This window comes from Pristis pectinata, chromosome 22 (assembly GCF_009764475.1).
Source record: "Pristis pectinata isolate sPriPec2 chromosome 22, sPriPec2.1.pri, whole genome shotgun sequence".
In the NCBI taxonomy this organism is placed as follows: Eukaryota; Metazoa; Chordata; class Chondrichthyes; order Rhinopristiformes; family Pristidae; genus Pristis; species Pristis pectinata.
Genome location: NC_067426.1, coordinates 32,490,628 through 32,505,268, shown reverse-complemented (window position 1 = coordinate 32,505,268; position 14,641 = coordinate 32,490,628). Strand labels below are relative to the sequence as shown.

The 14,641-nt window shown below is 44.1% G+C and overlaps 1 protein-coding gene across 3 annotated transcripts in view; it reads left to right on the top strand.

Moving 5' to 3' along the window:
• Window positions 1-14,641, top strand: part of si:ch211-1i11.3 (mitogen-activated protein kinase kinase kinase 5) — a 139,857-nt gene that overhangs the window by 84,731 nt on the left and 40,485 nt on the right. For all 3 annotated transcript variants that reach the window (XM_052036131.1, XM_052036129.1, XM_052036132.1), the window contains 7 exons: window positions 1,837-1,886; window positions 3,151-3,246; window positions 5,608-5,692; window positions 6,921-7,054; window positions 10,097-10,224; window positions 11,191-11,327; window positions 13,605-13,710. In XM_052036131.1, coding sequence (XP_051892091.1) covers window positions 1,837-1,886; window positions 3,151-3,246; window positions 5,608-5,692; window positions 6,921-7,054; window positions 10,097-10,224; window positions 11,191-11,327; window positions 13,605-13,710 — 736 coding nt within the window. The remainder of the gene's footprint in view (window positions 1-1,836; window positions 1,887-3,150; window positions 3,247-5,607; window positions 5,693-6,920; window positions 7,055-10,096; window positions 10,225-11,190; window positions 11,328-13,604; window positions 13,711-14,641) is intronic.

Sequence of the window (14,641 nt, the reverse complement as noted above, 5' to 3'; positions counted from 1 at the left end):
TATGAACTTAGTGAAAAAAATTGCTCCTGATCTCTGTCTGAGATGGGTGATCCCTTGTTCTAAAACAATGCCTCCCTGGTTTCAGAGTCACCCCTGAGAAGAAACAAACTCTCAGCACCTACCTTGTCAATCTTCCTCAGAATCTTTGATACTTCATTAAGATCACCCCTCATAAGTCCAGTGGGGATAGGCCTAACCTGTTCTACTCTATTGATTCCAGAAATCCAGCTCATGAATCTTTGCTGACTTAAATACAGTAAACATCCGATAATCTGGCACACTTTGGACGTGCCAGAACTTGGCGATTTTCTGAAGGATTGGATGTTCCAGCACATTTTTATTTCTTTTTTTAATGTGTGAGTTTAAAGGGGAGCAGGAAAACAAGCCCCAGTGAGCTTACTGGGAGTAGGAAATAGAACCCGATGAGTTTCTGCTTGTAAGTTTCAGTTGTATGTTTTCAGTTTGTCAAAGTCAGCTGAAACGTATAAGCACCCTGGAACCCATCTCCAAACGTACCCATTCCCCAGTGTGTTGGACCCCAGCTCCGGCTGCACGTCTGGTCTAAACTCCAGCAACCCCCTCCTACCTCCCCCCCCCCACCCCGCCGGGCCCCAGCTCACACTCTGGACTGATGAATAAGACAGATGCTGAACCATTGGGATACCAGGTTATCAGATTTCGTTGTAATGAGATCAAAGCTGCAGTACTCTAGGTGTGGTATCACCAACGTCCTCTACAATTGCAGCAAGACTTTCCTTTATACTCCAACTCCTTTGCTATAAAGGCCAACATTTCATTAGCCTGCCTGGGTACTTGGTGTACCTGTATACCAACATTGTGTGTTATGTACAAGGACAGCCAGGTTTCTCTGTGCAGCAGCATTCTGTAGTCTCTCCTCTCTCCATTTAAACAATTTTCCTTTTCTTTACCAGAGGGGATAACGTCACATTTCCCCACATTATATTCCATCTATCAGAGTTGCTTAATCAATTCATAACTTTCTGCAGAATCTGTGCATCCTGCTCGCAACTTACTTTCCCACTTGTCAGCGGACGTAACTCCAAATCACTCTGCCTCTTCATCTGACATTCATGTAGCTTGTAAATAGTTCAATGCCTCAGAACTGATCCCTGTGGCCTCTCACTAGTTACAGCTTCCCGTGCTGAAAACTGCTCATTTATTCCAAAACCGTGTTGACTCTCCCTGTGACCTTGTCGGTTTCCCCTGGGTGCTCTGGTTTCCTCCCACATCCCCGAAACGTGCGGATTGGTAGGTTAATTGGTCGCTGTAAATTGCCTGCGGGGCTGGCGTTGAGTTGATGAGGACCTGAGGCGAATAACCAAAATGGGATTCGTACAGGGTTGGCGTAAGTGGGTGGTTGATGGTCCCCACGGACCCAGTGGGCCGAAGGGCCTGTCTCTGTGCTGCATGACCCTACGGCTCTAACGTATCACTAAGAACCAACAAATAGGCTGCAGTGAAGTGCCTCCAATGTTTTATGTGGGACCTTCAACAATAAACTTTCCCACTAGTAACATCATAACATTACAATTTCAAAAATATGTCATTGGCTATAGAGGGTTTTGGGACATCTTGTCATCATGGCAACACCAATGGACAGTGTCATTTGACCTATCATGCCTATGCCGGGGTTTGAACGAGCCATCCACTTACCCTACACTTTTCCATATCCCTACATTTTATTTTCCTTTTTGGGCTGTAGTTGTAACAACAAAAAGAGTTCTACTCACTACTCACTTGTGCAATGGTGGAATTGAATGAGTGAAGTTTAATCAATATGAGCAGGGTCACTGATGAAGTTTGCTCTATTGACAGAACGGAATCCACACATGGACCTTCAGTGCAGCATCGATCCGCGGAGTGAGGTAAGGAAGAGGAGCCAGTGGCTGGAGTGGACTTGGAAATGCTTTTGCATGCAGTGCTTAACTAACTGCAGAGACTATCCCGGCACACTCCTGGTCACCCTCCCCACTCTACTCTCCATGGACCCTAAAGTCAATGTTCTAACTAACATTAAAGTCTGTTCACCCTCCACCCCAGTACATTGCCTCTCAGTGAGGTCCCACCCTGATGTTAAAATTCCTGCCTTCCCCTTTTCTGTGATTGCCTCCAGCCCTATAACCTGTTCAGATATCTGCTCTGCTCTAATTCTGAGCAAGTTTAATCAGCCCAGCATTGGCAGCCAGGTCTACAGTTGCCATGATCTTAAGCAACTCCCTCCCTCCCTCACTGTCTCTCTAATTCCTTTCCTGCCTTTAGTATGCTCCTTAAGAACTACTTTGGGCAAGGCTTTGGCATGGCTCGGTCTCACTTTTGATAATGAGCCTCTGAAACGCCTAAGGATGTTGTACTGACAAATGTACTATGTAAATGGAAGCTTTTGTTGTTACAGCTAGGCTTGTAGGTCTTGCAGTGAGCACCCTTCAGGTAGGGTTGTCCAGCCTGCTTGAATGTCCATCATGTAGTCACTGATCTCCACAACCTCCCTCTTCAAAGAGCCCACTTTCAAAATTTTTATTCATAATGAGCATTTCCAAAATAAGGCAATAAAAGCACGTCATTTTGAATTGTCTCAATGACCTTTCTTTCAGGATTGCTCGCAGCAATGTCTAGTAGATTAATGATTAATCTTTATAATCATTAATTAGTTGAAAAGGTCCAACTTCTGCAAAGGAATATAATCATTGACCTTGAATGGGAGATAAAAGCTTGGGGCATTTGAAAAGTCAAACAAGAGGAGCCAGCTATTGCTCCAGGAATAAACTCATTGTGGTTAACACTTAAGAATTGGAATTACTTCTTGGAGACTGGATGTTCATTTGTAGCATTCACTGTGCCAGTATTTTGATGCCAGATAAAGCAGAAATAAGCGGTTGGTCCTGAACAGGTAAGAGATGCAGAAGATGGTCAGTACTTGATTATGTACAGAATCCGTGAGCAATTATTAGGAGGAAGGATCAGTGCATTATTTATGTATCCAAATGTTGTCAGCACCTAATTTGTTTTAACTTGTTACCACTCAGTCCACCACTAAAATGTCTTAGCCTTCCTTCAGGCTGACTTGTACAGTGTTAGTTGTGATAAGCCTGCCAGTACAGTATAGAAGGCATCATATCTCTTCTTTTCCAGTGTCTCAAAGTTCAATGAGCGTTGTTGCTTCCTGTACGTGTTGCACAACTCAGATGATTTTCAGCTGTACTTTCCAACAGAATTGCATTGCAAGAGGTAAGATTGACTGTGTGACGAATGATTATGGTGTTACTAGATTTCCGTGGTCTGTCCTTCGCTCCTCCTCTTGTTCAAGTAAATAATGTTTCCTTGCATACATCATCACAAGTATGGTGTCAGATACCACATGTTTGCAGACAATACTCATCTCTCCTTCCCCTTCACCTCTTTCAATTCCCCCACTGCTTTTATGTTGTAAGCTTGCTTGTTTGACCACAGTTATTAGCTAAGACACTATTTCCTCCAACTAAACACTGGGAAGCCTAAAGTTAGTTATTGTCTTTGATCCTTACTGCAGACTCATTTTTCTAGTCAAAGTGCAAATATCTGTTGATGCTGGAAATCTGAAATAAAAACAGAAAATGTTAGGGATATTCAGTAGGTCAGGCAGTGTCTACGGAAAGGTTGATGACCCCTTATCAGAATGATGCTGAATACCCCCAACATTTTCAGCTTTTTGACAATTTACTAGTCACTAATTTTGCCCGTTATCTCATATTGAACCAAAATGTTCACACTCGTGAGCCTGTGGAGATTCTGGAACAATATCCTTTCCATCACCAAGATTGTCTGCTGGCATCTCCATAAAGTAGCCCATCTGGGGCTGAACCTACACTACTTCTGGATTACTGTTTCAGCACTCTTGGCTTGCCCTCCAACTTTCACTTACCATAAACACCAGGTCATTTCAGACTGGGCTATCTGCATTCCAACCCCCACATGAACATACTCCACTGTCCCATGCTGGCTTCTGGTCCTTAGTGACTCTATTCTCCCTCTTATGTCCATGCCTAATTCTCTGACCAGACCTCAGATGCACTCATTAAGCCTACAACTGAATCCTCACTGTTTGGTCACTTATGGCCATTTTCTTTCTCAGTGAAGAAGCCTCTCCATGAAAATTTGGCACACAGGGTCTGGATTAGAGCTTAATTCTGCTGATAGAATTGAAGAATTTACAAATTGGTATACATGGTGTTCCTGATTTCAATAGTTCTTTTCTAGGAAAATAAACAGCCACTATTTATCAGTTAGATAATCTGAACTGCTTGCTGCCACGAAACAAATTACATGTCATTTTATCCTGGCTCAGAAAACTCCCCAGGTATTTGGCAGTTGCTTGGGTTGTTGCCCGTTGAATTGGAATCTATTGCTACCTGTAGTCCATCTCCAGAACTGCAGCTGGAGCTCAAAGGACCCTTCAAACAGATCATAAATCATTGGAATAGGAGTAGGACTGAAAACTCCTTGACGTTGTTCCGCCTTCAATTTGATCTGAGTGTCAACTTCATTTTCTCCTTATTCCTGTACACAACACTAATATAACGATCTCAGCATTGAAAACTGCCATTATCTCTCAGTAGAGACACAACAGACTGCAGATGCTGGAGCCAGAGGCAAAAAACAAACTGCTGGAGGAACTCGGCATGTCCGGCAGTTCAGATGAAGGGTCTCGACCCTAAAAGTTGACTGCCCGTTTCCCTCCACAGATGCTGCCTGACCCACTGAGTTCCTCCAGCAGTTTGATTTTTGCTCCATTATCTCTCAGTAGCCCGACCCTTTTGATCAAAGAGTTCTAGATCTCCGATACCCTCTCTGCAAAGAAAGTGCCTGTGGTCCAGGTTAGTGGTGTTGGCAGCTTTTGTGCCTGACAGAGCAGACAGGGCCACAAAGACACGCCAAAGATTTCTCTGTCTGGGCGGGGTCCCATGTCGTCAGAGGCAACCTCTTCTTGAGCACTGAGAGCCTACACTGCCTGTTGAACATCGTTGTACTGAGCAGAGGTGGTTGGTCAGTTCTTGGCAGTGAAGCACTGGCTGTAGCCGTTCTGATCCCACCTCAGCAACAGGAGTTCAATCTGGTTTCAGGTCTCAATAAAATCAAGCTGTTCCAGGTCACATTCGATACTGAGTCCTTCGTCCAACCCAAATCAGGTGTTTTACCCAAAACTTTGGGTTAATACTCTCACTACCCCTCTTCAACACATCAGCCATCCTGTTGTATCCTGAGATTGTTAATTCCTTGCAAAAAGAGGGGCTTTTGTGTGTGGGTCATGAGATCTGGACTGGGTCCATACAGACCCACCTCAAGTAATCCCCGCTATCCAGCACTTGAACCTGCTCTGACAGTTTAAAATGTCCGACCCAGATCTAGATATTTGACATTTCTGTGAATTGGCAGTTTGACTGACAACTATTCTTTATCCTCAAAACACTTTCAATGGTGGCGCTTTCAGCGACGCTAAGAAGTAGGGGTGCTCTTCAATACATGGCTCTCTGCTCTGAGCTGCGATCTTTTGCTGGTGGACTCTTTATTGATACTGATGTCCCTCTGTTGATGTTTGTTCTTCTCTATCAGGTTCTGTGAGTTGCTGAATTCGTTCATAGATGAAACCAAGTTGACCACAGATGATGGGGTGAGACCGACAGAGGAGCTTTTGGAGGTAAATGAGACATAGAGTGGCCATATAACGTCCTTCAGTGTTTGATAGTATTAATGGGCCTATCCTGGCAAAACTCTAAGAACCTGATGTAGAAATCATTTGTATCGATCCCACATCAGACTGTTCTTCTATGAGAATGGAGCAAAACAAAAACAGCGTCAACTTATAGTTATACAACACCTTTAGCATATCGTTCAGAGGAAGGTTATCAAGCAAAGCTTGACACCAAGCCACATTAGAGATAAGGAGAGATGACTGGAAGCTGTGCTAAGGAGATGGGTTTCAAGGAGCATATTTATTGAGGGGAGAGAGGCAGAGAGGTGATAACGTATCCTACCAGCAGTCACTGCCACCGGGAATTGATCTTGGAAGCTCCTGCAGGGAACAGTGTGGGCTCACAGCTGGCAGGACTGCTCAGAAGGTGAGGAGAGGCGATGAATGATAGGGGGAATGGTTGTGTTAAAGCCCAGCAGACTACCATAAATTGCTGGAGGTTCTTGAATTATTAACCTGTTTCTATGTCATGCAAACATCAGCTTCTCCAGATGGCTGTGGGTTCAAGTTCCATTTCAGAGACTTGAGCATGTAAACTGGGCTAACACCCCAGTTCAGGGTCGAGGGAGAGCATCAGTGTCAGAAGTGCTCTCTTTCAGGTGGGATTTTAAAATTGAGTTTATTGTCATGTGCACAAGTACATGTGTGCACAGGTGCAATGAAAAACTCGCAGCAGCATCACAGGCACACAGCATCAGATAAGCAGCAGTCACAAGAAAAACAAATAAATTATACCCAATTTTTCCATGAAAGAACTTGAACAACTTGTTAAATTGAGGTCCACTCTACTAGGCAAAAAAAAATCTCATGGCACAGTTTTGACAGAAGGTAAATTCTCCATGGTGACACCAATATTTATCTCATAACCAATATTATTGAAAACAGGTTACCTGATGATTTTCACTTGGCTACAGAATTAAAACCGCTCCTGACTACAGAGGACATATAACTTTTATGGTACTGAACCAGATGCATACAGTTTGGTCTCATCAGGCTAGAGTCAGTAGTGATGCTCTATTGCACATTGCTGCTTGTGGGATCTTGTTGTGTGCCATCTGGCTGCTGTTATATCTGCGCCCATCCCATAGAGACATTTCATTGGCTGCACAGTGTGTTGGGGCATCCTGATTGTGAAGGGCCTTGTGTAAATGAGCCTCTCCTGCTTCCTGCACAGTACAGCTATGAATACGCGGAGAATGGAGAACGGCTGATCCTCGGGAAGGGAACGTACGGTGTGGTGTATGCTGGCCGGGATCTCAGCAAACAAGTCCGCATTGCAATCAAAGAGATTCCAGAAAGGGACAACAGGTAATTACCAACACTACTGACTCTGCACTGGGGCAGTCCATGCACTCCACATATTGCATATATATCATATCTTTAACACTGTAAACACTTGCAGGATTCTTCTGAAACAAATCCAAACCTCAAGCTGTATAAGGAGAGATTAAGGTGGATGACCAGAAGCTTGGTGGGAGGTACAGTAGGTTCTGACAAGTGTCAGAAAGATGAAGAGAGTCAGAGAGGCTCAGTGAGGGAATTCCAAAGCTTAGAGTCTAGGCTGATAAGCTGAGATAACGGTAGGGTAGAATTAGAGGAGCCCAGAGATCTCAGAAGTTTGCAGACCTGGAAGAGGTCATGGAGATCAGGAGGGGAGGTGTGTGGTGGGGATAGACACTTCATTGGAGAGCTTCAAACATGGAGCTCTGGGAATCAGTAGGATCGGATTTGTGATGTAACAGATTGATCTTTGGAGAAGCAAGGAAGGTTGGTGAGGGGGGCAGTAGTTTGCACGGACAGGGGATTGTGGATGATTTATTGTTGCGTTGACAATGTATTACAAGGTGCGGGGTAGGTGACTGCCGGGGTAGTGGATTTGTCCTTTGAGGAAAAATTTGGCAGGCTGGGCCTGGACTAGTTTCAGTTAGGAAGAATCAGAGGCCACAGAGTTATCCAGCACGGAACTGGGTCCTTCTGCCCACCACGTCCATGCCGACCTTTTTTGCCTGTCTACACGATTTGGATTTGCCTGCATTAAGACCATATCTTTCTAAGTCTTGCCTTATTTAAGTGTCTATTAAATGCCTCAAACGTGGTGATTGTATCTAATTCCACCAGCTCCTCTGCAGAATGTTCCAGATATCAACCACTCTCTGTGTAAAAAAAAACTTACCCCCAATCCCCCTTAAAACTCCTTCCTCTCACTTTAATCTATGCCCTTTTGTATCCCTACCATGGGAAAAAGATTGGATAGCCTGGGATGATTATCTACCCTCTCTTAATCTTCTATCAGGTCAACCCTCTGCTACTTTTGCTCCGGGGAAAACAAGCCCAGCTTATTCAATTCTCCCCATAACTAAAGACCTCCAATCCAGGCACCATCCTGGTGAATCTCCTCTGCACTCTCTCCAGTGCAATCACATCCTTCCTATCGTGGGATGACCAGAACTGTACACAGTACTCCAAGTGCAGCCTAACCAGCATTTTGTAAAGTTGTAACATAATGTCCCAACTCTTATATTCTCTGCCCTGACGTATGAAGGCAAGCATGCCATGTGCCTTCTTCGCCACCCTATCAGCCTCTGTTGCCACTTTTATCCACATTCCTTAGTGCTTTATCATTTACTGTATATTTTCTACCCACGTTTGACTTCCCAAAATGCATCATCTTGGACTTGTCAGGATTAAATTCCAACCTCCCATGCTCTGCTGAACTTTCCAACTATTCTATATCCTGATGTAGCCTTAGACAACCTTCCTGGGTATCCACAATACCACCAGTTTTTGTGTCATCTGCGGACTACTGACTTACATTCATATCAAACTATTAATATACGTCACAGACAATGAAGGTCCCAGCACCAATCCCTGTGGTACACCGCTGTTCACAGACTTCCAATCCGAAAAACATCCTTCCACCACTACTGGCTGCCTCCTATCACCAAGCCAATGTTGGATCCAATTAGTCAGCTCGTCTTAGATACCATACGCCTTAACCTTACTAAAGTCCATATAAACAACATCTACCATCCTACCTTCATCAATCTCCTTTGTTACTTCCTCAACAAACTCATTTAGATTGGTAAAACAGGATTTCCCCTCCACAAAGCCATGCTAACTATCCCTAATCAGTCCCTGCCTTTACAAATGTACTAAGTCCTGTCCTATAGAATTTTCTCCAATAATTTCCCTACCTCCCCTGTGGCTAACGAAGATGCAAAAGCGCCTTTCAGGGCCCCAGCAATCTCCTCCATTGCTTCACATAACATTCTGGGATAGATCTCATCCAGCCCTGGGGATTTATCCACTCTTATGCATTCCGAGACATCTAACACTTCCCCTTCTTAATACCTACTTGCTCCAGATGATCAACATATTCCTCCCTAAACTCACTATCATCCACGTCCTTCTTCTTGGTGAATACAAATGAGAAATATTCGTTTAGGACCCTACCCACATTCCTTGGCTCACACACATAGATACCCCTTTGGTCCCTAAAGGCAGCAACTTTTTCCCTAGCTACACACTTGCTCCTAATATAAAATGAATCAGGATTCTTCTTAATATTACCTGCCAAGAATATTTCATAGCCCCCCTCCTGATTTCCTTCTTAGGTACTCTCCTACACTGTCTATATTCCTCAAAGGACTTGCATGCTTGTAGTTCCCTATACCTTTCATATACTTCCTTTTATTTTAATGATCAAACTTTCAGTAACCTTTGTCATGCAAAGTTCCCTAATCTTACTATCTTTTTCTTTCGCCCTTACTTGAACGTGCTGTTCGTGAATTCTTGGTAACTCTCTTTTGAAAGACTTCCACCTGTCAGATGTCATTTTACCCTCAAGCATCTGCTCCCAATCTACTTTCACAAGGTCCACTCTTAAGAATCAGCCCTCCCCCCAATTCAAAACCTTAACTTGAGGACCAATTTATCCCTTTCTATAACTACCTTGAAACCTACAGAATTGTGGTCACTGTTTCCCAAGTGTTCCCCAGCTGATACTTGCACCACTTGCCCAGTTTCATTGCCTAGGATGAAGTCAAGTTCAGCCCCTTCTCTGGAAGGACTATCTACATATTGTCTCAAAAAACTATCTTGGATGTACTTAACAAGTTGCACCCTATCTAAGCCCCTTGAACTAAAGCAATCCCAGTCAATATTGGGAAAGTTAAAATCCCCCACCACGTTAACCCTATTGCTTTTATATGATTCTGTGATTTACTTAAGAGTGATCATAAAGTGAAAGATTCTGCTTCCTATACTTTTAGCTGCACACTGCTGGTACCATTCTGGTTCTCCTTTTGCCAGACCTTCTTGACTCTGTTTTATTTACTACTCCCTACTCAGATACTCACAGCCTCTTCATGAAGAAATCGCTCTCCACAAGCGCTTGAAACACCGGAATATTGTCCAGTATCTAGGATCGGTTAGTCAGGATGGCTTCATCAAAATCTTCATGGAGGAGGTCCCAGGAGGTGAGCTGTTCTTTCAGAAAGAAACACTTTGGAATACAATGTGTGAGTAATTTAGCATGCAATATGTTGAAAGGGTCGCAGCACAAGTTACTTTCTTATTGTCTGCCTGCACTGCACTTTCTCTGTAACTGTAACACTTTATTCTGCATTCTGGTATTGCTTTTCCCTTGTACTACCTCAATGTACTGATGTGATGAAATGTACTGTATGGATGGCATGCAAAACAAAGTTTTTCACTGGACCTCAGCACATGTGACAATAATAAACCAATTAAATTTACCAATTTACATTGGATCTGTACTTCCCAACACTCTCCAACACTGGAGATTCCTTTCCTCGTAGCAGGATGTGTTGTAAACTCATCGATAAAGATTGATTACTATGATTAGTCAATAACTTTGTTTTGACTATCAGAAGCTGGGTTAACCTGTTGAACCTCATTTACTTTCCATCCTGCCATTCCTATATTCCTTGAAGTGTGATTGCTTTTCAAATCATGGCAGTAATACCTGCTATAATACCTTTTTGATGAATCAGTCACAATTCTGTAACATGTATAAACTAAGCTGGTACTTCAGTCCTTACAAAGGAGTTGTGACAGTTTCATCTGAGCTCTGAGGATCATGTTAACCCCTTGTAATCATTATTATAGTTTGACCTCACTCGTGGACGTGTGCTTAAGCAACTTTCTGTTCTAGTTTAAATAATTTTTCTGTGTGTATGTGCGTGCATGCATGTGTAATATCTTGTGTTTGTATAAGTTTCCTTTTGTGTGTAATTTTCCATACGTGCTTGCCCATAACCTGTGACCTTCCCAGAGTTTCTTGCAAGATCTGTGTCCTCACATTTTTCCTCTGTATTACATTGTGCACACTCTCTGGGTCTATTCTGTTGCCCACATTCCGTAGTTTTTCTCTTTGGTTAAGTGATGATACAATGATAGACCATGTGACACTTTGTAAACAGGAAGCCTCTCTGCTCTGCTGCACTCCAAGTGGGGCCCACTTAAAGACAATGAGGCCACGATCGTTTTCTACACGAGGCAGATTCTGGAAGGCCTGAAGTATCTGCATGAGAATCAGATTGTGCACAGAGACATTAAGGTAATGGAGAAATGAGGGATGGGAGGGAATAGGACAGCGCGACTAAACCCAGGCATCACTCATTTCCCAACACACTGCTGGCTGAGGTGATGTCGGTCTTGCTAAGGGAGAATGGGTCTTGGCTACAAGCATGATAATAATACACATGAACTGGAGAATGTAGGAGCTCAGGGGTACAGGCTAGGATAGCAAAAGTTTAGAGGGTTATTCATAAAAGAGTTATTGATAAAATTATTATCACAGAATTTGTAGTCAGGTGTGAGGCACTTAGTGACCAGTGGAAAGAGCTCATCCTTGTCTGTGCAACTCCCCATGGGAAGTTGCTGCAAAATTCTGGCTACAGCAGGGTCTTCAGCGGCACTAATCCACCTCAAAGTGGAGGAGCAGAACCAATGCTGCTGACAGAAATGCTGAGATAAAGACGGCTGTCCAGATTTTGGGGGATTATTTAGGGAGAAAAATGAAACCATTGAAATTTTTTAAATGATTAAGAATTTTAACCGAACCAAAATACACTTAAACAATGGCAAAAATATTTAAATTACAAAATAATTAAAAAGAAAATAAAGCAACTAAAACTTGCTTTACTCTGTAGCAGCTGCTCCTCTCCTTTCAGGTGAATGTTACAGTTCGAGGTCTACCATGGCACAGGATGTTGGGGAGAATTCCTCAATGTAATGGTAGGGAATTGCTACAGCTTTACACCTTGCCGCTGGACTCCACGAGGAATCCAGTGTCAGAGTGCGGTCAGGTAAATCCTGCGGAATAATTCCAGGAAGTCTGGGATTTCTTTGTTCATGCATGGGAATCATGAACATGCTGGCACTTGGACCACACTTCCCACTTGTTTTGAGTGGAACATTGGACATTTTATTACAACATCCAGGCCATGAGCTTCTAAACGCGGTCAGTTTGTCTGCTGACAAATGAGCCTTTTTAGGGGTTTTATCTCCTGAATAATATAACTAAAGATAAATACATGGTTGCTACCAGCAGACAGCACAACAGTTGTTGACCCACGAGACAAATACCAGCCACAGCAGAGTTGTCCTTCCTATAAATGGAAGAATATATTTTTCACTATCCGTTATTCAGGATCCGGGTATTGTGGCAAGGCCAGCATTTATTGCCTATCCCTAATTGCCCTTGAACTCGGTTGCTTGCTGTGCCATTTAAAAGCCAACCACATCGGTGAGTCTGGAGCCACACGGAGGCCAGACTGGGTAAGGTGGCCACATTGCCAAGCACATTATACACATCTTAACCTGTTAGTGATCGATCTCCCCAGAAGGACATAAGTGACCATCCCAATGTTATGGTTGCCATTACTTTCCTTTGCTGCCCAAGTTCCAAAGGATTCACTGAATGTAAATTCCACAGCTGTGGTCCCTGGATTGTTAGTGTTGGCCTCGTCCAGAAATTTAACCGCTGCAAATGGCATGTAACTGAGAGTCACGTGATCAGTTATTGTGACCCCCAGGTGTCGTGCAGTCATGTGACCAGCACTCCAGAAATGCCTTAAGTTGGCAATCTTAGCATAGAGGGAGCAGTATCACGGTGCCATTGGCTTCAATGCAGAGCGACAAGCTGAGAGGATGGAGGCTGCTGGATGACATCAGTGTGTCCTTGGTCAAGTCATGGACGAGCTAATGAAACAAAGGAATATTCAGAGGCTTGAATAGACTCCCAAAGTGCCTCATCCCATTTCCTGTGTTAGCTCTGCCTTATTCCCCTTCTGCTCATCAGATTCTTTCATTTCACCACCATGCACAGTGCAATCCCACCCTTGTGGGATACATCACCCTGTCTTTTGCCCGATTTCTGGGAAGCTTGTTCTGTGTGGGGAGCATGGATTCACTCTCCCACCCCTGTCCCCACTGACCCCAGGTTCAGCTATCCCAGCCCCTGCTGTACCTCCCGGGTAAGCAACCTTAGTCCTTCCATCACGGGTGCTGCAGGTTGGATTATTCCTGGCACTCACAGTGCTGCTCAATGGTGCAGACAAATGCTGATCAGCTGATCATGCCACCAAACATGCCAGTGCTTCTTTGCCTGATCAGCGTTTGATCTCCCCAACCTATCAGGCAATGGGCTATAGCGATGATGAGGAGGTTTACAATGAGGAGGGAGGGGAGAATCAGCCAGCCAGGAGAAGTATGTTTGCTTGGCCATTCCTTATGGTGTGCAGTTCCTTATCTTCACTTGTGTTTTTACTAACTGTAGTTCTGGGCTATGGTTCTGTATTGGATTTTGTTGAAATAAAATCTCTCTCCAAAGGGGGACAATGTATTGATAAACACCTACAGTGGAGTGCTGAAAATCTCGGACTTCGGGACATCGAAGAGGCTTGCGGGAATCAATCCTTGCACGGAAACATTCACAGGTGACTGACTGGGAGGTCAGAGAGTGGGGATTGATCTCAGCATCACGTGAGCTTTGTCCAGCAGATGGTAGCACCAGTGACCTCTGGCTTCAGTGGAATTTGCGTTGTGGGGTTTGGTACGTGGGCCTGGCTTCTAGGAGCTGGCCATCAGAAGTTTGGCACTGGCAACATTTGGCAATGGTGGGATTCCATGTCAGTGTTGATGAATGTTGGTATCCGAGGCGGGGTTCAGTGCTGAGTGCCTTTGGTGTTTAATAGCTTGGTGTCAACAATAGCAAAATTGTTGAGATCAGCTTCGGCAAGCTTTGGTTCTAACCATCATTGAGTCACACAGCTCAGAAATAGGTCCTTCAGCCCACCACGTCCATGCCAATCACTGCACCCAACTACACTAATCCCATTAGGTTCGTAGCCTTCTACGCTTTGGCAATTCAAGTACTTGTCTAGATGCTTAAATGTTGTGAGAGTATCTGCCTCCACCACCTCTTCAGGCAGTGTGCTCCATATTCTAACCACTCTCTGTGTGAAAACATTCCCCCTCACATCTCCTCTAAACCTATCTTTTGCCTTAAACCTAGGCCCTCTTATCTTAGACATCCCCCCCATGGGAAAAAGACTCTTACGATCTACTTTATCTCTCCTGCTCGTGATTTTGTACACCCCTATCAGGTCACCCCTCAGCCTCCACTGCTGCAGGGAAATCAAACCCAGCCGACCTGATCTTTCTTCGTAACTGAACTGCTTTAACCTTGGGCAACATGCTGGTAAGTGCATCCTTTCCAGTGCAATTACGTCCTTCCTGTAGTGTGGTGACCGGAACTGCACACAATATTCCAAGTTTGGCCCCACCATTGTTTTAAAAAGTTACAACATGATATCCTAGCTCTTGTATTCTATGCCATAGCTGAAGGCAAACATCCCATGTGCCTTC